This window comes from Canis aureus, chromosome 14 (assembly GCF_053574225.1).
Source record: "Canis aureus isolate CA01 chromosome 14, VMU_Caureus_v.1.0, whole genome shotgun sequence".
NCBI classification, from domain to species: Eukaryota; Metazoa; Chordata; class Mammalia; order Carnivora; family Canidae; genus Canis; species Canis aureus.
Genome location: NC_135624.1, coordinates 63,207,692 through 63,233,946, shown reverse-complemented (window position 1 = coordinate 63,233,946; position 26,255 = coordinate 63,207,692). Strand labels below are relative to the sequence as shown.

The window sequence follows — 26,255 nt, the reverse complement described above, 5'->3', positions numbered from 1 at the left end:
GTATCTCTTCTTTATTATTTGGATGCCAATATATTTAATAGCCAAGTGTTTCAAATGCATGTGTGATCTACCTTGTAATGGATCATTGGCTCTGGAGTACTTAGGATGAACACTGGCAAAACTGAAAGATGATTTCCGAATGGGTTATGAGCAACAGAAAATTAGAGCAACATAAGCCAACAAAAGCACACATCTGTTAATAAATAGGAAAAATCACTCAAGTTAATCTGCAGTGAATTAATGGCTTTAATCCTGAATGAATACTTTTCTAGAACATTACCTTAAAAAATCAAGTTTCTGGTCACAGAAAACTCAAGGAGACAGTGGAGTTAACCTATTGTTAGTTCAGAGACTTATGTGACAGGAAGAAAATATTTTCCTGATGTAATTAAATTTAGCAGAATTAAACCCAGTCATACAGCAACATATTTGAAGTCCGCTGTCCTGTTTTGCAGCCTTAGTAATAACTCTTTTCTTTGGACCCGTGGAAAACATATGAATGCTTCTCTTAGATTATTTAGAAGTAGATGATTTGGCTTCTGGGTTAACAACATTTTAAATATGTGTCATGCTATTGAACTTACAGATTGCTTAAAAAATTTTGTGTGGAAGTATTTGTTGTGTAGGGTTGTTAATGATACTGTTAGGTCCCAAGAGAAAACTTACTCTATTGAATTGAAAAAGTCAAGCACAATGAGGTAGGATTAATAATAGACTTTTGCAGATTGCAGAAAAGCTGTAACTGACTCTACAGCATAGATTCTGCATCAGACTCAGGCCAGAAAGTTGGTTACAAATTTTTCCCTGCACTTTCAAGCAGCCAGAGTTAAAAGAAAAATTCAATCAGATAAAAAATGCACAATATCATAAGATAAAATCACAGTGATTGCTTAAGAGAAGTATCTTTCCTTCCTGTTAAGTGCCATGAGAAAATTTCTCATTCATTTTCAAGCAGAGAACACATTCTACAGTAAATATGAATGTGACCTTCACAGTTTAACCAGAATGTCTCCTTTATGTGACTGTAAATACGTATATAGTTGCCCTTTAATCAGATTTTTGCTAGATTGATAACTTCAATTACGTAATCAGATAAATTTTGTTATCCTGACAAGATCTCTATTAGAGATATTAGGATATCTCCTGGCTTTATCTTAATTTCTAAATTATATTTCCTTTTTTCATATTTTATTTTTCTAAATATGGTTGTATGCATGTTTTCTCTGTAAACTAGATCAAATACTTTAAAAATTTAAACCATAAATACATTTGTTAGTTAATAAATCATGTTATATTTATTTTTCACTTAATATGGAAAATAAGGTTAAGACATGGGAAAAAATTAACACCTTAACTTTTAAAGATTTCTTTATTTTTATTTAGAGAGAGGGAGCAAGTGATCAGGGGTAGGGGGCTGAGGGAGAGAATCTCAAGCAGTCTCCATGCCCAACGCAGAGCCCAACACAGGACTCAGTTCCATGACCCTGAGGGCATGACATGAGCCAGAATCAAGAGTCAGATGGTCAACTGACTCAGCCACCTAGGCGCCCCTACATCTTCTAAAACTTAATGATCTTAAAACTTAAAACTTCTTAAAACTTCTTAAGTCTTCTAAAACATAATGAAGATTTACATGTCATAGCCTAAAAGCTAGTACAAATACCTTAAATAACAACTTCATATTTTGAGGGGAAATAGCATCTTGTTCTCTGAGATGGAATTCGAAAGACCTCAGTCCCAGAATTGATATTGCCACCTGTGAACCTTGGGAAAGTTCAAGGGCTTATTTTTTTCCTTTGTAAAATGATAAAATCAAATTGTTGTCTCCATTACAGGCATATGTAACTTTTGAGGGGCCTACTGCTTATGTAATTTTGGAAGCTGACTTTAAGAAAAAGAATATGAAATTATAATTAGAAAATACCTGCAGCTACTCCAAGGTCATCTTATAGGAAGAAATATGGATACACAATGGTCGGAGCCATTCAGAGTCCACCTATATGAGGGGAGGTGTGTGTGCCCAAGAGGAATTTGGAATAGTAAGAGAAGACAGTGTTAACTGATGGTAATTTAAGTGTCTTACTCTTGCAAATTTGATAAAATTGTATGACCTTTGAACACATTGTGTTAGCTGTTTGAAGGCCAGTTTCAGTAGCTTTCCCATTAATCTCCTTCTGGAAGTCTTCACGGTCCCACACATTTGTTCTAAATCTTGATTTGCATGATAAGTACGTAGGAGGTAGTGATAACTAAAAATACAGGGATGCCCCCTGAAACATACAGGGACTCAGTGGCTGAGGTTATGATTTATTAGGTTTGGGGTGGGTCCTAGGAAACTGCAGTGTTAGTAGATAACCATAGATAATTCCAACACAAATGTTTCATAAATTATACTGTGAGCAACTAAAGGCTGGAAATAGACAATTCCATTTTTACTGGAAACTATTATTGGGAGCAACTAATACTTTGGGAAAAAGATAAGGAAAGGCTATTAATGATTAGATGTGAAGGCCAGAAGGCCATCCTTACACTGTGTAAAGATACTTCAGTCTCCTGTGGTTAGAAGGCAGAAATATTTGAGGACCACACTCAGGACTCAATTATTAGAATAACAGAGGTCCAGAGAAAGTTGAACCCTCAACTTAGGCATATACGTAGTATCTAGTTTAGGGCATTGATTAGGGAAGAATGGGCCCAGGAGATATAGACTGATTTTTAGGGTATACTAGTTAGCTATTTCTGTGTAACAAACCACTGGAAAACTTGATGGCTTAACACAGTAACTATTTAATATTTCTTGTAAGTCTACATGTTTGCTTGGAAGTTTCCCTGGTCTGACTAGGCTTTGTTGCTCTTCTCTGGGCTTGCTTATGTGTCTATGTTCAGCTGGTGAGTTGTTTGGGGCTGGCTGGTCTAGGATACCTTTGACTAGGACAGTTCAGCTGTATTTCACATGTCTCTCTTATCCTTCAAGTAGTCTGGGTATGTTCTCATAGTGATGTGAGGAATTCAGAAACAAAAACAGAAATGCGTAAATGTCTTTACAGATCTCTACCTTTTTTTTTTTCAATTACAATGTCGTAATGCCAAAATATGCTAATGATGAAGCCTGGAGACAGTGCAAGAGAGTAGTACAATCATTGGGCTTGTATAAAGGGAGTTGTGAAAAATTGGAGCTATTAATTAAGTTAACATCGTTGATGTCCCTAAATTCCTGCCTTGATTTCTAATTTTAAAGAATCTAAAATTGGACATAGTTTACAATAGGGCTTCTCAATCTAGACACTTGACATTTTTTTTTAAATTTTTTTAATGTATTTATGATAGTCACAGAGAGAGAGAGAGAGAGAGAGAGAGAGAGAGAGGCAGAGACACAGGCAGAGGGAGAAGCAGGCTCCATGCACCGGGAGCCCGACGTGGGATTCGATCCCGGGTCTCCAGGATCGCGCCCTGGGCCAAAGGCAGGCGCCAAACCGCTGCACCACCCAGGGATCCCCTTGACATTTTTGATCAGATAATTCTTTCTTGTGGAGGACTGTATTGTCCATCCCTGGATTCTACCCTGTAGATGCCAGTAGGTTCTCTCAACCGTAATGACTAAAAATGTTCTAGACATTGCCAAATGTCCTCTAGGGGTCAAAATCATTCCCAATAGAGAATCACTGTTCTAGGTGAAGCATAACTGCTGATTTCAGTACCTAATTGACATATTCAGGTTTAGTTTTTTAACAGATATTTTTGATTTTGCCTACTCCAGGCATTAGAGCTATATGGAGAGTGGATAGTGGAATGTCAAACTGGAAGAAGAAAGACCTTCTAAAAAGCTGTTACAGTTGTCCAGATGGTTTAAGGATGTGGTAATGAGACTACAGAGAAATGGACAGAATCAAGAGATTTTGAAGGGATATAAGGATGTGTATTAGGGGGGCGAAGAAGAGAACAATGTCAAGGATAATGCCATTAATCAGGTAAAATTACAGGAAGAAGTTGGTAATTTAGCCAAGAGGGTTAAACTTGATTAAGACATATGCATAAAATTAAAAGGTTATTTCAGGACAGTAGAGATATGTGAGCCAAGATAATGAAAAAAAGAATAGTTTGTATGTAGTTAACACTGAACTCAGGCTGTAGGATATAATAGTAGTATGGGCAAATAGCAAAAACAGGGCTTCTCAGGAATCTTGAATAAATAACAACAGATGGAACTGCCATGAAAAATATGAGTAAGAATTGTCAGAAATATTTCAACTGCAAGTGAGATGGGTTTGAGTCTATAGGTCTGTTATGTGGAAGATATTAGCAATAGACAAATGGAAAAATTGGAGAGGAAAATGGGAAATGGCCGTTTGAGTTTCAAGGCCTCAAATTTTAGTGTTGTCTGTAAAGTTGTGTAATTTTCCTCAGCACCATTAGGTAGATTGCATATACATGCAGAGAAAGTAATTATTTCTATTAATCAAAGATTGGGATTTTATCAGATTTGTGAGCTATTAGAAAAAACATTTTAAAAAGTTGAAGATGTTTGCAAACTAGTGTTTGAAATGATGAATTATAAAAATCTAAGTTGGATATGAAAGAAAGTTGAAGAGGATACTCTAAGGAGGTGGTAAACGGTCCAGGAACTGGAGAATAGAAAGAGTTTAAAGAGTTGCTATAGAGAGAATAACTGAGTGCAATATCTGGGAGAATGGGAAGATCAGGTATGTCTTGATATATGACTTTAAGAGTGGGGTATATCTGTGTGATGATAGGAAGGTCCAGGTAACTTGTGTAACTGAAGAGATGTAAAGATCGTTCAAGATGAGGAGATTAAAAAAAAAAAAGGAAAAAATGAGATCAAAGAATGGAGTAACCTGGATTTTAATGGATGGTCAGTGTGGACTGTGACATTTCTCAGAACTATGGTGGCACTGGGGATAAACATTGTCAATCCTACTTTCTGCAGAGTGAGAGTGGTGACTGAGAGCTTGACTGACAGCAGCAATGAAGACGTGAAGGAGGAGGACTGGCTAAATGGCACAGCCTTCATTTAATTGGGAATAGTTTTTTAGAAGATTGAAAGAGTAATGCTCTCTATGCCTAGTTGACTTTACAGCAGTAACAACCACACCAAAATCTTACTGTCTAATAAAAACAAATCTTTCAGGTCACATGTTGGCAACTGTTGGGGGGATGTTTCTGCAGCTCCATTGTGTGTATCTTCTTATTCTAGCAGGTTGAAGAAACAGTCTCTATTTAGGATATGGAGCTCTTATAGTAGAAAGGAAAATAGCAAGAGAGCAGGTGTGATGGAATTCCTGCTTTTAATTTGCCTTCCATGACTTGAGCTCACATTTCAGCAGCCAGGGCAGGTCCTAGTGCAAGCCTGGCAATGAGATAGGGAGGTATATTCTGTGTGGGGTATGTGGACGGGATGCCCTGCATGCCTGCTGGCAATGAGTAGAAATGTAAAATTCTCTTTTTATAAGGGAAGTGGAAATAAATTATTAGGGACACTAGTACCATCTACTCCAGTTGGGAGGTCACAGCCGAGAGAATGATAAGTCCACTTCATTTCCATGTGATTGAGGATGGATGCAAAATCACTAACTTCCACTTGTGAGAGTCTATTTGTTTCTTGTAAAGAAGCAGTTTTCTTCTTAGAAAGCCTGATTCCTTCTGCTTTCTCTGGGATATAGTTTTATTATTTATTAACTTTTAAAAGTTGAGCATTCAATTTCTCATTTTCAACTGTATATAATTCCTAATTCATCTTTCCTAATACAAAGTGATGCTTTTGATTGGATTACTTTTTCAAGCCATCAGCTTGTCTCTTTTGGTCTCTTTAATGCACATCCTCTTTTGTTGATCATTTACTTTTTACCCCTTAACTTTTTTGTGATTTGGACAACATTGAAACTTGTTTCTAAACATTTTGTTGTTTATGTGCTCCTTATACTTTATTTTTTTCTTCTCTTTTAAAAAGTGTTGAAACATTGTGAAACCTTTTTCTACTCTTGGCATTTTTATTTTTTTATTCATGAGACACACACACACACACAAAGAGGCAGAGAGAGACATAGGCAGAGGGAGAAACAGGCTCCATGCAGGAAGCCTGGCGCAGGACTCGATCCCCAGTCTCCAGGATCACCCTGGGCCAAAGGCGGCGCTAAACTCCTGAGCCGCCTGGGCTGCCCTCCTCTTGGCTTTTATAAAAAGTTTCTTAGTTCTTTCACCTCTGATAGCTCCTTTTCTATCTACTGTTCTTGCTTTTCTTTCTTCTGGTTTAAGTATGGGTTTCTCTTATGATTCTACATTTATCACTCCTCCTCCTGCATTTCTCCCTCCAGTTCTGTTCCTTCCTTCACTTCTCCTTTCTCTCTTGTTTTCATTGTACAATAATAAACATATAGGAGAACTTATGATTAAAATGAAACGTGCTCTGAACTATTGCTGATGATAAAGACACTATGAATTACATTAATGTGGATTTGCACAGTCCTACTTGAACGAAACTTTTCCCTTACAAGTTTCCAGGATAAGCAGAACACAAAGCTGACTGGCCCATCACAATAGATCCCTAATTTGTTTCTTCATTTCAGTTGTTCTAGACATTTTTGGCAGAAATGAAGAACATGGGCTAGATTAGTTAGGTTTGAATGCCTGCTCTTGATTAACCTACTATGTGTCCTTGGGTAGTTGATTAACCTCTATGTGCCTCAGTTTCCCTATGTCTAGAATGTCAATGTTATTATTTTGTAGAGTTATGATATTGTATGTCAAGCTTTTAGAATGGAGTTTCGGACATGTAAGAAGTGAAGTGTTTTTATTGTTTATACGATATTTTCTATAGATATTGTTTACAGTTGTCTTCTGTGGTAAAACCTTTATTAATTCTCTTTTCTTTTTAAAAAATTTTAAAAACAGATTTATTAGAGAGAGAGAGAGAAAGTGAGAGAGGGAGAGAGGACCCTGAGATTATAACCTGAGCCCAAACCAAGAAGCCAAGAGTTAGCCACTTAACCTGCTAAGCCACCAGCTGCCCCTAATTCTTTTCTTTAGAATTAATCCAAATTCCTAATCATGCTCCACGATAACATGATGACTTCCCATTCTGATATCTGTTTTTCTAGATATGTCCTGTATTCATGGCCAACTTTGTTTGGTGGGATTGGGAACAACCGGACAGTGTGGTATGTATTTTATCCATTTTTTAACTCCCAGAATTGCAAGCCTCACAATAGTGTTAGGTTAGTAAATATTTAGGGGGTGTGGATATGAATGCTATTTGGTCTTTTGCCTTCATGTATTTGCTGTTTTTATCCAGCAGTGAGGCTCCTTTTTTTCCTGCCTGTTAAAATCATTCCTTCCCTTTTCATGTCTTCCATGAAACTTGGGGAAAAAAAAATCTCCTCAGTGAAATTCAGTACTAAATTTTGGGGATCGTTTCTTTGTGACTTTCATCATAGTTATGTACCATCTTAACCTTCACTTCCTACTCCTTCAGGACTGGGTTGTGTGTCCTTAAGCTACTGAAGTTACTTTCTACTGAAGTTACTTTCAACCCTTAAATACCAAGATTTTGTGATTATCTCTGTCTCCTCTAATAGCTTATCCATTATAGGTTTTTCACAAGTGTTTGCTCTTCCTAAAGGGGAGTAAATATCTCCTCCCCTGTTTGCTCATTATTGTTTGTGCCTTTACATATAATATTTACTATATATTCCTTATATATAGTATTTGCCTTGAGTTCATTGCCTTGTTTCTATCTTTGCCACTTGAATCTTTGAGGAATAAGTGATAGAATTGCTTATATTTATATTCTTCTGTTCCCTGACCTAGATCTAAATTTTACTAAATCATTTGGATGAATTAATTTATCAACTAGAAATTGATCTAACATATTTCTGGGTGAAATGATTCATGGAATGGTACAAAGTATCAATTGAACAATCCCTGGAAAAAATACCTCTTTAGATGAAGAAATAGTGTTTGAGATATTCAGAAAAAGAATATCTGTAGATTGTAGAAATTTAACTTACTCTTTCTATATTTCTTGAAAATGTGTCCTATTGGATTATAATCTCTTTGAGGGTAGGATTGCATTTGCACCACTTCTTTGTAACTTTTATCATAGATGTAACTTTATATGTACATATATATATAAATTACAGTTTATACAAATTACTTATATGTAATTATTTTGTTATGACTAAATGCACTGGTATTTTTTTTGAATTTCAGCCTGAAATAGGTTTTATTTTTAATTTTTTCTTAATTTTTTTATTGGGGTTCAATTTGCCAACATATAGCATAACACTGCACTGGTATTTTATATCACCAAGAAAAGCCATTTCTGAGCCTTGTAATATTTTTTTTAAATTTTTTTTAATAATTTTTTTTATTTATTTATGATAGTCACAGAGAGAGAGAGAGAGAGAGGCAGAGACTCAGGCAGAGGGAGAAGCAGGCTCCATGCACCGGGAGCCCGATGTGGGATTCGATCCCGGGTCTCCAGGATCGCGCCCTGGGCCAAAGGCAGGCGCCAAACCGCTGCGCCACCCAGGGATCCCTGATCCTTGTAATATTTTAGCAGACTCTTATATGGAGTGATTTCAAATAATTTTTTATGCCTATGAAATATTTACAATTTTTCTGGACACATACCTTGCGTGTTATAGAACCATCTGAAAGAATGAAAGTGCCATTAATACTTCCATCACTCTACAAGAAATGAAAAGGATACCAACACATGTGATCAAATGCATGAATCATATTATTTTTAGAAATCTGTACAGTATAGCAAAACTAAAGAAGAAACAATAAGAACCCACATCCCTTTATTTTTGTATTTTTTTATATATTTTTGTTAAAATCAAAATGGTGATAGATGGTGATCATAATATATCAGTATTCAGTCTTTCAGGATCTGTAAAAACAAAACAAAATACCATGAGCCATTAATTAAAAGTATGTAAGCTCTTTCTTCTTCCATTGTTTTTTTTTTTAAATTTTATTTAAATTCCAGTTAGTTAACATACAGTGTAATATTAGTTTCAGGTGTACAATATAGTGATTCAGCACTTCCATATGCTACCCATCCAGTGCTCATCACAACAAATGCACTCCTTAATCCTCATCAGCTATCTCACCTATCCCCCCCACCACTTCCCCTCTGGTGACCATCAGTTTGTTCTCTGTAGTTAAGAGTCTGTTTCTTGGTTTGCCTCTCTCACTCCTTTCTCCCCCTTTTGTTCTTTTGTCCATATATGAGTAAAATCATATGGTTCTTGTCTTTCTCTGACTTATTTCTCTTAGCATAGTACTCTCTAGCTCCATCCAGTTGTTTTACAATGGCTGAATGCTAGAAAGAACATGGAAGCTGGGACTCTTGAGTTAAATCGATCTGAGTTTGAAGACTAGTCTGCCATTTAAATTTTGTAGTCTTTGGAAAGTCCCATAAATTCTCATAGCTTCAGCTTCCTCATCTTTAAAGGGAGACAGTGATATCAGCTTTACAAGCGTGCTATGAGTATTAAATGAGAATTAGTACAAGAACAATTCAGTGTAGTAACAGTGTTGGAACTATTCTAAATGTTCTGCAATTGGTATCTTTTTATGTTATATAATTGGGATAATTCTCATTTATCTTTGTAATTAGGATCAACCTGTATTTAGAAATAGAGCAATATGTGGGGATCCCTGGGTGGCTCAGCGGTTTAGCACCTGCCTTTCTTTGGCTCAGGGCATGATCTTGGGGTCCCAGGATTGAGTCCTGCATCAGGCTTCCTGCATGGAGCCTGCTTCTCCCTCTGCCTATGACTCGGCCTCTCTCTCTCTCATATTTATTTTATGAATAAATAAATACAATCTTTTAAAAAAATAGAGCAATATGTGATGTACTCCAATTTCTTTGATGTTTCTTAAGGATGATGTGTATGTTTCAGTTAGTATAGCAAGAGAGTTCTTCTTTGGGCTGTGATTTAGTTTATATTTTTATTCTCAAAAGGCTAATTGTAATATTTGCTAAACTTATTAGAGTTGGTAAGTCCTGGAAGAAGAAAAGGAGCACTTCTTTATGTCGAGTCCGCACTTTGTGGGATTTAATATACTTTGAAGTTTAAATTAACTTTTATTTACTAAGGCCCTAATTATAAGTGATTATTTCAGGAAAATAAAACACATTTTAGCATTGGGGACAGAAGGTCAAATGCATATGCATTAGTGGACTTTTTAACATATATCTTTCTTTTGTAGGAATTTGCTAGCATTGGGTTTGTAGATATAACTTATCAACTCAAGAAGACTAAATTTAGTTTTTTAGGGTTTTTTGTTTGTTTGCTTCTTTTTGAGAGAGAGAGAGAGAGAGAGAGAAGAATGGTAGGGGAATGGCAGAGAAGAGAGAGAGAATCTTAAACAGGTTCCCTGCCCAGTGTTGAGTACAATGTGGATCTCATCAAGAGTTGGTCACTTAGGGGATCCCTGGGTGGCGCAGCGGTTTGGCGCCTGCCTTTGGCCCAGGGCGCGATCCTGGAGACCCGGGATTGAATCCCACGCCGGGCTCCCGGTGCATGGAGCCTGCTTCTCCCTCTGCCTGTGTCTCTACCTCTCTCTCTCTCTCTCTGTGTGACTATCATAAATAATAAAATTAAAAAAAAAAAAAAAAGAGTTGGTCACTTAACCAACTGAGCTACCCAGATGCAAGTTTAGTTTTGAAATAAAAAAAGATTAAGAGTTCCTAATTCATATGGCAGAGTTAGAAACTTTTTTTTTTTTTTTTGATATGGGAAAAACTACCTGGTCTTATTTCAACATGTCTTAAAGTTACTCATTTAGTTAGAAAATATTTTGGAAAATATTGTTTACCTTAGTTTGTCTTTGTCTTCTTGTGCTTTGGTGCATTTGTAATCTTGGACAGTTGTGGAATTCACTGAGGCTCTTGTTGCTGATAGACAGCAGTAGTGTCAGCTACTGGGGCAGGGGTAGTAGTGTCAGCTACTGGGGCAGGGGTAGTAGTGTCAGCTTCAAGGGCATTGGTGATGTCCTCAGGTTGGAGGGCACTGGAAGCTGTTAGTGCTGGATGCAACACTCTCAGTGTTTTGGGCAGAGACAGTGAAAGCAGTGGTGGTGGCAGCACAGTGGCAGTGGTGTAAATTATGGTTGGAGGAGCCCTAAAAGGGGCTGATGGTGCTTGAGAACTAGGATAGACAGTGTTCTCAGGTGGCAATGTAGGTCTGGGTGACGGTTCATGTGGGATGTGAGGATGGTGAGGGAGGTGGAGGAGATGGTGGCCTCTGGGGGGTTCATGACGAACAGAGTGACCACATGGACTTCCAGGAGCTCGTTGGAATTTTGCAGAATATCTTCTTGACAGCTTAGACCTTAACTGTTTAGGTAGTTTAAAATATTCTTCGGAGCTTTCACTAGACTTAAGAGAGAATACGAAACACAGTTGTTTTATACAGGTGGGATGCATAAACTTGCCTGACCTCGGGCTTTAAAAATATATTTGTTTTATCACTTAAATTTGTGTCAATATTCTAACTTCATTCCATAAGTAATTTGATGGGTGTTCCTACGGAGTAGAGAGTTTTAAATTATGACCTTTGGTGAAATATAAAGCACAATAGTATCTCTGCTATTCTTAAAGCCTAATAGTTTTATTATAGATTTTTCCAAAATGTGATCCATTATAGACAAAGTAGTAAAAGATTTTGGTGGTCAAATAACTGTGGAAAAGATTTGGGTAAAGTAAACATGTTTCTTTGCTACAGGATTTATTAGAGTTATTTATATAATATGCTGTGAATATTTAACAAATCCAAAGGACGTGCTGTATTTCTCAAACTTACTTCACCATGGAAGAGTGTGTGTGTATGTGTACGTGTGTTTAGCATTTATTCATCTAGTGTTTTAGTGTTTCCTGGAGAACCTATTGGAACCTGCTTTTCTGATTTTCATCCTGGAAAAAAGCATACTTCATTTACTATTCTGGATAGGGAATAAAAGGAAACTACAGAAGCTTTATATTGCTCTTTTTTAGTAGACCCAAAATACGAGATTGATAGAGCATTCTGTGAACCCATGTGGTTGACTCATTTGCACAGAATCTTACACATTAAAGGCTAGAAGTACCTTAGATTAGTCAGTGCATAATTACGCAGTGAAAGCCTCATTACAGCAAAGCCATGGATAGTTTTAATTGCCTTTAGTTATATGGACTTTTAACATGACATTCCCTTAGGGTGTCCACTGAGGCCCTTGCTTCTCATTTTGTCTTTATTGACAGAAGCTAATCCTTGGGAGTCTAAAAACAACACTCCCCCTGCCTCTTCATGAAACATTAGTTCTCAAAGTGAATAAATTCTAAGAAATAATCTCATACTTGACTTTATGATGAAGGAGAAATAAGTTGCCAAAATTGTCATAAACTTTCAAGGTAGGTTTAGAATTTTTTTTCTAAATATCAAAACAAGTTGGGTCACTAAACCCAGGCATTGTTTATTTTACTGTCTATCCATCTTTAAAAACAGGAGAATGTTTTTGTTTTTAAGGATTCATTTAGAGTATTTGGAATTGGCAAAAGAGAGATTAGGGGATGTAAGAGAATGATGTGACAGTATTTTCACTTAAAACACCTTGCTGTGCAGCCTACCTCCATTGTGACATGGAATGGGGATTACGAACATTAAAGATGGCAGGGAGTGGGAACAGGGATTTGTAATTATGAAAAGTCTTTCCAGATGATTCTGAATTTTCTTTTATTTTTCTTTTGAAAGCTATTGATTTTGAGAAAAGAAACTACATGTTTGCATTTTGTAGGATCATAGGAAATGTTCCTTACTATAAAGCCATTAGCATTTATAAAGAGAAAGGTATTTACATTGAACAGACAAATGTAGATAGTTTGTGGTACTGAAGCCTAGGTAAAATTTGCTTTTTGTGTGCTCTACTCCCATTGCACATTTATATGTATCAAAGAAGCAGACAATTGAGCAAGGTTTTGGTGTTCACAGAAATTTTCCCACTTGGGGGACTCTCAGCATTTCTTTAGGTTGTGAATAAAGGAAACTGTACCTTAACCCTTCAGACATAACTGACTTTTGATTATGAATGAAAATATAAAAAGATAATTAGAAATATGAATACAACTTACCCTGGAGTTTTTTTGCTTATGTGCATCAGCTGACTGAAATGGAAATGGAGAATACAAATATATATATAAAAAATTAGACCCAGAGCATATATGACATTTTAAGAATACTTACTAGAACTTGTTTGAGGGTAATACGTGGTTGGGTTAGGTAATGGAATGGAATACAGTTTTAGAATTTTAAGTGTTATCTTTAAATATAAGGGACCTTGTAACAGTTTGGAGTACACGGTTCTTGGGGTAAAGATGATCAATTTTTCTGGAGGTCTTTAGGCAGAAGTGTTCTTCTCCCTCTATATTCTCATGAGTGTGTTGCCAACAAGTTTACAGGTAGTGCAAGATTTGACTCCTTTTATTGTAATAACTACCGTTTACTCAGGTGCTGAGCCTGGGGACCAATATAGAACCAAGCCTGGGGACCAATATAGAACCAATATCATTATGAACTTGATATAAGAAAAAACCAACCTGTCATTTTGGGAGAGAAAAGCAGTTAAGTGTTATATAATGTAGCCTACTTTTTAGATAATGTAACTTAGGTGCTAGATTTAGGTAAATAAATCTAAAAATGTTAAGGGGACAGCAAGTACATGCTCTTGATTGAAAAGTTATATATCATCTCTAGAATTACTTAATTTTTTGATCCATGTAAAATACATTATATGATTAAAAAATCTATTTTATAGTGTTCTGTAAAATCAGTTTTCTTCTTCACACATTTTTCTTTTTGTGAAAGAAAACATGGTTTTACCAAAGACTAAAGGCTATTCAGGCAAGCTGTTGCAGGAGTGGAATCTGAATACACAATTTAAAATCATAACACTACAGCATCCTGCTTACACATGTGGAAATTCTAAGGACTACAAATGTGGAAAAAAATTAAAATGTTGATTTTATCCTAAGGTCAAAAAAAGATCACAAAGAAAATTAAATTAAAGCCTTAGAAAAAAAATAAAATTAAACAAGGTTTGTGTCGTGTAAAGCTGTGTTGACATAAAATAAATTGAATGTACACTTTATGATTAAGAACTAAATAAGAAAAAAAAAAGAACTAAATAAGAAAATAAACACAGGTGAAGATATTCAATATTTACCGAAAAACAAGCAGTGAAAGTCAAGATGACAGCAATCAAAATGAGAACCTTCATTTTAATGTCTTAGTGTCTTCTAGAAGTAGGCAGCAGAAGATGATGCTTTATTGGTGGTGAGAGAATAAAATAAATATTTCATTTTGCTAAATTTCAACCAAATGAAAAACATGCATGGTAAGGCATATCTGTGGCATATATTGTATCTATGGTATAATAAAAAATGATCACTTATAAGAAGAATAGTACAACTAATAACGTGCAAAGGTTATGAATAATGAACCCCTATGGTAATACCTGTTGTAGACAAAAATGTAATCAGAAATAATTCTTGTCTCATTGTCAAGAAAGTTCTCCTCTTGAGAGCATATACAGCTTCTTTTTGAGCTGCTATTTTACAATTATTGAAGAGGTATTTGAGAAGGTAAAACCAAATTATGATCAAGATGGTGAGGTTTATATACTCACGCACAGCTGTTTGTTCTATTAATTGAGATTTTTTTTTGAAAAGCAGTATGGCAATGTACAAAAGATGAAAATGTTTGTACCTTTAACCTAAAGACTCTGTCTTGAGAATTATCTTTGATAACTTAATCAGTAGAAAAAAAATGTAAGTCATTTTAATGTTACTTATAGGTAAAAAAATGCAGATACTGATAATCATGAAGACTTGATAGAAATTTTAAAAAATGCTTGTTGTAATGATAAGTGAAAAACTTAACTACCATACTAAGTTATCCAGTAACACAAGTGAAAAGTTTAAATACTATACTGTATGTACGTTATCCAAATAGACAACACAGGAAAATCTAAGTGAAATATAAAATAAGTGTGACATGATGGTTTAATTTATATGTGGATTTTGTTATTAAATTCTTATGTTTTGTTGGTTTTATAATTTAAACACAGAAAAGAAATAGAGAAATTGCCATTAAAATAGTCTTCTGGCATGGTTTTGACCTTACACACTTAAGACTTCAGACAAAAAATTTAAAATGTTAACTTAAAAAATGTGATAGGTAGAAATATGAGATATTTATATTAATAGTATCAGTATTATTTTTATTATCTGAGTAACTGTTAGAAATTTGACATTTTTGCTAAACTTTTTATTTTCTTTTCGTATGATCATTATTGCTAGGTTCTCCTATCTAAAGGAGAAGCAAAATAAACAAACAACAAACCAAACCCAAACCTCTCCAATTGCAGTTCTCTGAGGGCTATTATAAAATTATCCTTTCTTCATAACTTTGCATTCATATATATTTTAGTAATGAATCATTTTTTGTCACTACTTAACTAATCTCTCTCCGAAAGAAGAAAAGTAGCTAAGTAGAGGAATTAATGGCTAATTATTTTTACTTAGAAAATCTCAGGTTCAGATGTGACTGTTTTCTAATCTTTAAGTTACAGCTTTACAAACATGATAGCCACAACGCATTTGACGAAGAATTACTATCTTTTAATAATGACTTTATTCAATAGGGTATCTTTTGATTTTTAAGGGAAAGATCACTGGATCAATAGTCGTTGGAGTTGAGCTTCAGATGTCAAACCCTGGTCACATTATTTAGCCTTCCTGAGGCCCAGGTTCTGTTTTTAAAATGGAGTGATTAATCTATTTGACAAAACTGTCACATCTCAGTACTCCCAAGAAGAAGAATAGAAAACCATATTAATAACTGTTTCTTCATCTGTGAAGCATTCGCAATCTCAAGCAAAATATAAGGCACATTTAGATATTTATATGCCCTTCCTTTTGTATTAAAAGATAAATAGAATGGAAACATTCAAGTATTAAAAATTTTAAAAATCAGGCTCAATGATTTCTTGCATAACTTAAATATATGTTCTTGCCACTGAAAACACTTTTGTTTTTATATGTTCAAAACTAAGATACAGATTCATGTCTAAAAGGGAGCCGCTTTAAAACTGGGATCCCCTTTAGCTATTTTTATTAATATAATATTTCCTGAAATTGCTAACATTTTACTAATATATTAAGTGGATAGAACTTGTAGTTTGCTGAATTTATTAAAACATTTCCATTTATTTTCTATTTATGATATTTTCTTTCAAATGCATTGTGTGTTGGAATTCTGTGGAAAAGAGTCTGAGATCTTATGATGATTATACTAATTAGAAACTGGAGAGCTGGGATCCCTGGGTGGCGCAGCGGTTTGGCGCCTGCCTTTGGCCCAGGGCACGATCCTGGAGGCCCGGGATCGAATCCCACGTCGGGCTCCCGGTGCATGGAGCCTGCTTCTCCCTCTGCCTGTGTCTCTGTCTCCCTCTCTCTCTCTCTGTGACTATCATAAATAAATAAAAATTAAAAAAAAAAAAAGAAACTGGAGAGCCTATGATGATTACACTAATATACATAATCAGGGTTGTCTAGGTGACTTAGTGGTTGAGCATCTGTCTTTGGCTCAGGGCATGATCCTGGGGTCCTGGGATCAAGTCCCACATCGGGTTCCCTACAAGGAACCTCCTTCTTCCTCTATGTCTCTGTCCATCTCTCTGTGTCTCTCATGAATAAATAAATAAAATCTTAAAAAAAAAAAAGAAAAGAAAATAGATATAATCCAAGTCTGAGGAAAATTGGTTAAAGTCTTCGAAAATTTAGAAAAGATACCACAACAGGGGATCCTTTTTCTGCTTCTCCAGCAATGTCAGCCTTACCTTAGGTTCTGAAGTCCGGAAGCTTGGAGAAAGAGTTCAGGTGACTCATGCCTTATAAAGAAATTCCCCCCCGCCCCCCGCATTATCCTTTTTATTTTATTCCTATTGCTAAGCAAAATATATTATTATTATTTTAGCATTTACTTCTGGGCTAATCCAAACTGTTTCCTGAAGCAAAAAATGGAGTGTTATAATCTTCAGAAGTTGACATTTTTCCTTTTCATTTTTCTCAGAATCATCATGGCTAATTAACTGTGCATCAGAAGAATTGAAAGCTTATTCTTTATAACTTAAAGATAATACTTGGAGTCAATTTCTTTCCTTTATTTCAGATGTTTTCTTACAGAACTTGACATTTTAGTAACAAAGCAGTAATTATTGAAACTTGACTATAAGCCCTAGGTCTGTGAACACTTTCATAATTAAGACTGCTGTCTATATTTATTTGCCTCACTACCATTTGATAATGTGAATTCTGAGCTGGTAGGAAGTATTTGAAGATGGTAGCTTCTTTTGTGTTCATCTTTAGCTTTGTAAGAAAAAAATACTTCATTCCTGAAAGTGAATTTATAGAGATTGTAAAATGAGGTCAACATTAAGCATTAGTAGTTGGGGTGCAGCTGCAAATATTGCCTTCTTTTCTTGCCTTTCTGGACATAAAAATGAGAAAAAGCTAGTAAACCATTTTGACAACACTTAATATGCTAACATCAAGACTAATAGTTCTTTAATTAAATTGTCAAGTACGATATATTGTGCACTGCAGTGATTATCTTGCTCAGAAGGAATGCACCAGTTACTGAATAATACAAAATGTGTGTATTATATTAATTTGATATTTGCTTTGATGTCAATAAGTTTTACTTTCCCCAAAATGTCATTCTATTACCAGCAGGATAGGTAAACATCATGTACTTACACATGGAAGGTCTACTGGTGGGTAATGGGATTTTAATGCTTTTCTTTCAAGGTAGCAGTTAACACTGGTGTGTCTTCTTGGCATTAATTCACCCAGCGATGAATTGAAGATTAAACAGGAATGTTTAGGGATCCTTGGGTGGCTCAGTGGTTTAGCGCCTGCCTTCGGACCCGTGATCCTGGAGTCCCAGGATCGAGTCCCACATGGGGCTCCTTGCATGGAGCCTGCTTCTCCCTCTGCCTGTGTCTCTACCTCTCTCTCTCTCTCTGTGTCTCTCATGAATAAATACATAAAATCTTAAAAAAAAATAAACAGGAACGTCTAGACTTTTTCTCTTAAAGTTGAATTTGAGGGTGCTGGACACAGTGTCTCTTTGATTATTGGTTTTCACTTTGTTCACAATTTGTTTTGGCTTTTTAAGATAATTAATTGCAATGAGGGCAAACTAAAATCCAAATCAAGTTGAAGACCTAGATTATAGCTTTGTACATGAAGAGACTGAGACTTGAAAAAACAGCTAGCTCATAGTTGTAAAAACCTGTATTCTAACCCAGATTTGTTTATCTTCACAGCCTTTTCTTTCTCCTGAAGCAAGATATTTTTAAGTGTGTTTGACTCCTGTTGAAGAAAATTTTTGATTAATTATTATAGTGAGTAAGCCATAAAGAGAACTGTCTTAGGCATTTTTGAATATTGATAACTGGTAGATTTCCTGGCATAACTTTAGGTGATAAATAATGTTTTTGACCAAGTTAATATTTATGAACTTCCTTTGCTTTTCTGACTTTGTTGTAAATTATATCTAATCCCAAATTCTCTAGATTGAGAGAACATGTAAGGATTTCAGCTCACAGGACAAGGATGCTTGTTTTTATTAGAGGCAGCCAACCTGGGTAGGGACAACTTGCTAGAGCTTTCAGATTTTTATGTAAAATTTTCATGTCAAAAAGTTTATGTAGTTAAGACTGTGCTCATTTGATTCTCATTCTGGTTAGTAGTACAAATGGAATATACTCATATTGATAATTGATAATTATTCTTGCTGATTCCTGCTGTAGTTTCTTGTTTCTGCTTCTTGCTTCGTCTATATCCCCAGTCCAACTTTTACTTTTCTATGCAAATAATCTTCCTAAAACACAATTACTGTATTATCCCCTTACTTAAAACTTATAATGCCTCCCGTTTTATGCAACAGAATTTCCCAAACCATGTTACATAGATCATGTAACATGCTTGATAATAATAATTCATGCTTAGACACGTTTACTGGAGCTCCATGAAAATATAGCTCCACGGACACTTCATATACATATTCTCATATTCACCCCAACATTTCAGCAATACATTTTACCCTGAAATTCTTTTTATCTTCTCCCCTGCAAAAAAGCCATGAATTCCTATGAAACTGGCTTAGGAAGTATGAGCTGTTATGTGAAAATTTTAAAAAAGATTTTATCTATTTGAGAGAGAGAACATGCAAGCATTAGTGAGGAGGGGGTGAGGGAAGGGGAGAAAGAATCTGAGGGAGACTCCATACTCAGAATAGAGTCCAAAGCAGGGCTCGATCCCATGACTACAAGATGATGACCTGAGCAGAAACTGAGAGTTGGGAGCTTAACTGACTGAGCCACCCAGGTGCCCCTGTTGTGTAAAATTTTAACTCTAAGCTGCTAACACATGATGTGATGGTTAATTTTATGTTAACTTGCCTTGGTTATGATGCCTAGTTCCTTGACAAATACTAGTCTAGATGTTGCTGTGAAGATATTTTTATAGATGTGATAATATTTATCATCAGTTAACTTGTAAAACGGATCCATAATATGGATGAGCTTCAGTTAATCAATTGAAGAACAAAGACTGAAGTTTCTTGAAAAAGAAGGAATTCTGCCTAGAGGCTGAAACAGAAAATCCCTGTCTGAGTTTCCAGCCTGCAGTCTTGCCCTGTCAATTTTGGACTCAAGATCGCAATATCAGCTCTAAACTTGAATTTCTAACCTACCAACCCTGTACTATGGGTTTTCAACTTGCCAGTCTCCACAATTACATGAGCCAATTTCTTAAAATTTTATGTCTGTCTGACTATCTACACCCATCCATCTATGCATGCATGCATGCATCCATCCATCCATCATTGGTTCTGTTTCTCTGGAGAACCCTGACTAATACACATAGTTTGACACAGTTTGGTTCTTTTTGCTTTTGAGAGGCTGTAATATCAGTCACAATTTGGTATAGTTGTTACCATTCTCTTTCAAATTCTCAGTGCTATAAACTTATTTCAGTATTATTGAGCACACTAAATACAGCTGACTCTTGAACAATGTGGGGGTCAGCAGTGCCAGCACTCCACAAAGTCAAAAATCCATGTATAATTTAATTACTAATAGTCTACTGGTGAAGTCTTACTGATAACATAAAGAGTTGATTAACACATATTTTGTATGTTATATGTATTATTATCCTGTATTCTTAAAGCAAGCTAGAACAAAGAAAATATTAAGGACATCATAAGGAAGAGAAAATACATGTACAGTACTGTATTGTATTTACCAAAAAACATATATATACACCTGTAAGTGGACCTACTCACTTCAATCTGTGTTAAGGGTCAACTCTGTTCTTCTAGAGTTTTGCCTTTGCCCTTGCTTCCTTCAGCTTGAAACCAATGATCTTTTCTTGTCCTGGTAAACTCATATTTATCTCGAAGTATCCAGTTCAAATCATCTTTTCTCTGAGAGCATTCATAGCATAATAAGTGAAATCACCATTCACTCATTCAATTGATTCATTTATTGAGCATCTCCTGTGTTCAAAGCTCTCAGAAGTGAGCAGTGGATAAGAGAGATATGATCTCTTTTCTTAGGATGGGGTGATCAGCTCTGTTTATTTGAGACATTCTAGGTTATGCCTGTTGTTGTGGGATCATTATTAATACTGCTTTCTTTCAGTCTCAAAAGTATTTTGGTTTTGATGATAAATTATTTTATCTTCTTACTTATCAAACATACATACAGTCTAGTAAGGAAGACAAACTTTAAGCAGGTGTTTGAGTTGAATTGTGTCTTTTACCCATCCCCAAATATGTTAGGTTCATAACTCCCAGTACCTAAGAACATGACCTTATCCAGATATGGAATCTTTGCAGATGTAACCAAGTTAAGAGGCAGTCATATTGAATTAAGAGTCCTAATCCAATGGCCAGTGTCCTTATAAGTGGGGAGAAATTTGAACATGGAGACACACAAGAGAATATCTTGTGATAAGGGAGGCAGAGATTGTGGTAATGTGTCTATAAACCAAAGAGAGTCAAGGATTGCTAGCAACCACCAGAAGCTAGAAGAAGGAAGAAAAGATCCTCCCCTTGAAATTTCAGAGAGTAGTGTCCTTGCTGAAACCTTGATTTCAGACTTAGAACTTTCAGAACTGTGAGAGGATAAATTTTTGTCTTAAGCCATTCAGTTTGTGGTAATTTGTTACAGCTTTCTTAGGAAATCAATACAACAGGCAATTTGAAAAAAAATTGTGTGTTAAGCAAGATATTTTATACCTTAAGACAATATTGTGGGAGAATATAGAAGCCTACATGGTTGAAGGAAATCACATTTAGAGGATTTTAAGACTGTCTCAGGAAGAGTATAGCATGTTCAGTGATCTGAGACAAGAGCATTTTTCATACTCTAAAGAAACCAACAGAGGATCTACATAGTTGAGATTTAAGAGAGAATGTTGACAGTAGCATATCATGAGGCTGCATAGGTTAGCAATATCCTGATTGTGGAGAACCTGGCAAAAAGCAAAGGGATTTTAGATTTTATATGAAAGTTGGTAGAAAGTCAATGGAGCATTCTGAGTATGGAGCTGGAAGTGGCATGATCAGTTTGTCCTATAACATGTTTTTTTTTTTTTTTTTTTCAGGATAAAACTTAAGATAAAGAAGAGTGGTAAGAATGGACGCAAGTGGAGTCCTGAGGGCCCAGAGGTGAAAACTTTTGTTTTTGTTGCACATGGAAAACGATAAAGAGTGGTGTAAAAGAAGAATCCCAGTTTCTGGCTTGGATGGCTGTGCAGATGGTATTTTTTGCTTGAGATAGGCAATATTAGAAGAGAAATTTGAGGAAAGGGGAATGCCAATTTCAATTTAGATTTCTGTTATCTTTAAAGCGTATGTAAAAAATGCAAAAGAACATACCAGTAGTCTTCTGGAAATAGACTGCAGACTCAAAATTTAATTCATGTATCATTTATTTACTTCTAATCTGCAACAGGTAGAATTGGGCAATGCACACATATTACACGCATACTGGCCCAATTCCCCAGTCTTTCTGGTACCTTGAAGTTACAAATGTTCTTTAATGCATTCTTATGTATAGCATCTCTTTAGAACTGTCTTTCTTTGTGGTCAGGAATCCTTTCACTTTATAACTGGTTCTCTCCCACTCTCTCTCATATTAGATCAATAATTCCTTAAGACATGGAAAAGAGATTTATGTCACAGGGTAGGGATAGCTGTGGATACAAGTTACAGCGTGGATTGTGAACAGGGGTTACATTAGGACAGAGAAGAACTTTGGACAGAAGGATCTTATGTCAGAGGAAACTATGAATAGGATTATTTCGGATTCAGGAGTATCTTTTATCAAATACAATAAAGTGTAATAAGTGATATTATTGAAGAATATATATGGTGGGTAGGGTTATCATTAAGTTATCATACCGAGGGGTGGTTAGGGAAGCTATCACTTGAAGTGAGTCTTGAAAGATGGTTAAATATTTACCATGTGAAACTGCAGAGAATTCTAGGGACAGAGAATATGATGAAGAATGATGCAGAAATTTGAAACTGTTTGAGTTCTTAGTTATTAGCACGCTTCCAGTTTTAACCAACAGAAAACTCAGCCCAAACTCATTTAACTAAAATGGAAAATGTATTGTCTCAGGTAAATAAGCAGACCTGGCTTATTCTATGAAGGCTTGATATATGATGTGACTATAACTCAGTAGTTCTTTATATTTCTTGGCTCTTATTTCTTCAGCATTGGCTTTATTTTCAGCTGTGTGCCTCCTTGTGATCATCCCTAGATGGCTCCAGAAGCTCCTTGCACTTTATGTTTCCAGATTGATGTTTCTTTTAGAAGCTCATTTTCCACAAATACATTTTCTTCCCCTCTCTCTGATTGATTTATGTGCTTATCCCTGAATAACTGTGGCAAGGTGTATGGGACACAGAGTAACTAGCTCATTGCCAGAGTTGGGGGTGGGATCTGTCTCACTTAAACATGCGTGAAAGGAAAGGAGTTGTAAAACAAAAAATCTGCATGTCTTACAAAGAAAATTTTATGGCAGGCAGAGTTTAGAAGCTAGGTCAAAAACAGATGTCACTCACATTAAGGAAACTTTAATTCCTCTCATTTCTTCATTTATAAACATTTATTGAGTATCTCCTATCTACTAGGTACTCTTTAGCTCAGTAGTCAGGGATCCCAGCTCTCAGGGAGTATACATTTGTACTTTGTGTAGATAGAGTGTACTGTGTGAAGGGAGGGCAGAAGTAAAGATGGGTTGAAGAAAAAGTTGGGCAGAGGAAAAAACATGGAGAGGCTTGTGTGCATTGCTGGAGTTTAGACTTTATCCTAAGGAGCAAGTCAAGGGCTTTAGAAGAAAGATGAGGATGTTGGGGCATTAATTGATGGGAAAGAAAATGAGAGGTAGATTGCCAGTTACAGGATTGTAGACAGGCTTAAAGAAGGGAGTGGCAGTTTAAATAGAGAAAGAAGGAGGGTTAAACGTTGAGAATGATTGATTGTTGAACAATTCACACAAAGCTATGTGACTTTTGAACTTGGGCTTTAGAGTCATAAAAATCTGGAGAGCTAAGCTTTGCCATTTACTGGCTTGCTTATCTTGATTCAGTGGCTTTTTTGTTTTTACTTTGGTCATCAGCAAAATGAAACTATCCCAACTGTCCACCCACTGTATGCCTCCACTCCTTTCAAGGGTCATCACTATTTAGTACATTTGGGAATAAAGATAATTTTACATCCATTCCTTAATTCCATATCTTAGCTGTGTCTCCTCAGGCCCACCATTTCCTTTACTTAAGAATCACGTATTCAAGACCTTGTTTCTTTCATGTTTAATGAAATTTCAGGGTGAGGAGAAATTTTACTATGAAGTTGTGCAATTTAAAATTGATTATTAAGCATCCAATTTTTGAAAAGTCTGGTGTCCACTGGCCACCAGTAATCTCACTGGCCACTGTTTTTAAAATGTGTGTGTGTGTGTGTGTGTGTGTGTGTGTGTTTTAAATTGAAGTATAGTTGACATACAACACTGGACACTCTTCTTTCTAGACTCTAGCCAGTTGCACAGGTATTGTGTTTCTCCTATCTTTGTCTTATCCTTAAATTTCCCATTATCTTGTTTTAACTGACCACATTAATTACTTTAATTGTTCTAGTCTAGTTTATGCCTCAAGGGCCTCATATCTCAAAGGAGACTATCAAACTATTTTTTTAAACAAAGTCCATAAAGGAACTATGGTTGCAGTTTATAAAGTAGTGAATGCTATTCAGCTTGCCACCTATCTCAGGACTAAGGTGCTTTTGAGGACAAAATTATTAAAACCTTTTCATAGCTTTCAACAAGCACCACATGATTTGTTTCTTGCCTACTTTTTCAGTTTCAATTTGTTATTTTTCAACCAATGATATGTTTCATCACATAGTCTGTTCATTTCCTTGAGAAACTTGGGACATTTCTAGCCTCAGGGCTTTAGGCACGTTGTGTCCTCAACTCTTCACATTTTTCAATCTTTAGCTTCAATCTCACTTTTTTCAGAGACAACTTCTCTAGATTTAAATTTGTGTGAAGCCTGCAGCTATAATCTCTCTCTCTTTTTAAAAATAATATCTTGTTTGTAAGAACCATTACAATCTATAGTTGGTATTGCTCCATGTGTGATTATTTGAGATTTGTTTAATATTTCTCTTTTCCAGTGGATTAATGTCCGTGATGGCAGGGGCTGTGTCCTTTGTTTCACTATAGCATACATAAGAGGCTTCTGAGGTGCTTGGAATGTAGTAGGTAAACAATAAATATTTTATAAATTAAAATGGAATAAAATGGTGTCTGATACAAAGTAAATAAATACTAGCTAATATTTTTATTAGGTGTAGGAAGATATAGATTGGCACTCTAATTTTCTGGCTGATAGTGTTGACAATCATTCAACACCCTGGTGTAGTTTATATTCTGGAATGCATGAAAGCAGAGAGAATGAAAATCACCTCCATTTCCTTCCTAGAGATGATCACTGTTAAACTATTATATGTATCTAGCTATTTATATATATATGTTACATATCACTGTGTAAATTTCATTTAGGAGTTTAGTGTGATTTTCCCCTTTTCCCCCTATGTGATTAAATTCTTTTGGGCCACCTGGCTGCTCAGTTGGTAGAGCACATGACTCTTGATTTCAGGGTTGTGAGTTCAAGCCCCACATTGGGTGTGGAGATGAATGAATGAATGAACAGATGAATGAATGAATTCTCTTTTACAGACCATTTTTAAAAAGTGCGTACTGTTGCTTCATATGGGTATACAGAAATGTAACCAATTCCATCCACGTCACTAGAATTTTAGATTATTTTTAGTGTATCTCTTTTATAAACCTTAAAAAATTACATGAATCCCTCTGACAATATTTTTTTTTTTTGTAAAACTATGAGAGCCAATAGAGCATAGTGATGAGGAGAGCATGGGCTCTGCAGGAAGACTGCCTGGTTTGAAGCCTTCTTTACTACATAATAGCTATAAGGCTTGGCTATGTTACATAGATTTCCTGACTTAGTTTCTTTATCTATAAAATGAGTAGAATATTGTTCTCCCTTATAGGATTGTCATGAAAAGCAAATGTTATTCTAAATGTTGAACACAATAAAGCCTATAATAACTGTTAGCTACTTTCATGATCTCTAATTCTTTTTTTTTAAAAAGATTTTTTAAAAATGTATTTATGATAGACACAGAGAGAGAGAGAGAGAGAGAGAGAGAGAGAGGCAGAGACACAGGCAGAGGGATAAGCAGGCTCCATGCCAGGAGCCCGACGTGGGACTCGATCTGGGGACTCCAGGATCGCGCCCTGGGCCAAAGGCAGGTGCCAAACCGCCGAGCCACCCAGGATCCACCATGGTCTCTAATTCTTGAGAAAATTCTTAGTTGCAAAATAGGCTAAAAAGTTTAAATATTTTTAATGCTTGTTGCATATATTTCCACATTGCCTTCCAGAAAGGGTGGAGAAATTTGTACTATCCAACAATGAATATTTAAAATGATCATTTTCAGTTATTAAATGGTTTAAAATAAATATCTAATAATTTCACTTTCTTGGAATACTGTGATCATTGACTTTTTATATGTTTAGTGGCAAT

The 26,255-nt window shown here is 35.6% G+C and overlaps 1 protein-coding gene and 1 long non-coding RNA gene across 35 annotated transcripts in view; one reads left to right on the top strand and one right to left on the bottom strand.

Moving 5' to 3' along the window:
* Positions 1–26,255, top strand: part of LOC144283752 (uncharacterized) — an 89,989-nt gene that overhangs the window by 18,816 nt on the left and 44,918 nt on the right. For 5 of the 34 annotated variants that reach the window (XR_013352315.1, XR_013352306.1, XR_013352316.1 and 2 more), the window contains 2 exons: positions 7,113–7,172; positions 21,740–21,803. This is a non-coding gene — a long non-coding RNA (uncharacterized LOC144283752). Of the gene's footprint in view, positions 1–1,817; positions 2,066–7,112; positions 7,173–18,393; positions 18,472–21,739; positions 21,896–24,819; positions 24,908–26,255 lie in introns of those variants that run through there. The other 29 variants (XR_013352325.1, XR_013352326.1, XR_013352323.1 and 26 more) reach the window with 17 other exon arrangements.
* On the bottom strand, positions 8,738–16,965 carry LOC144283751 (uncharacterized). Its single transcript, XM_077848279.1, has 5 exons — positions 16,903–16,965; positions 14,227–14,325; positions 13,136–13,168; positions 10,846–11,407; positions 8,738–8,908 (listed from the first exon to the last, which is right to left on the bottom strand). Exons 2-4 carry the CDS (start codon positions 14,278–14,280, stop codon positions 10,907–10,909), a joined length of 588 nt encoding a protein of 195 aa, XP_077704405.1. The 5' UTR covers positions 14,281–14,325; positions 16,903–16,965; the 3' UTR covers positions 8,738–8,908; positions 10,846–10,906.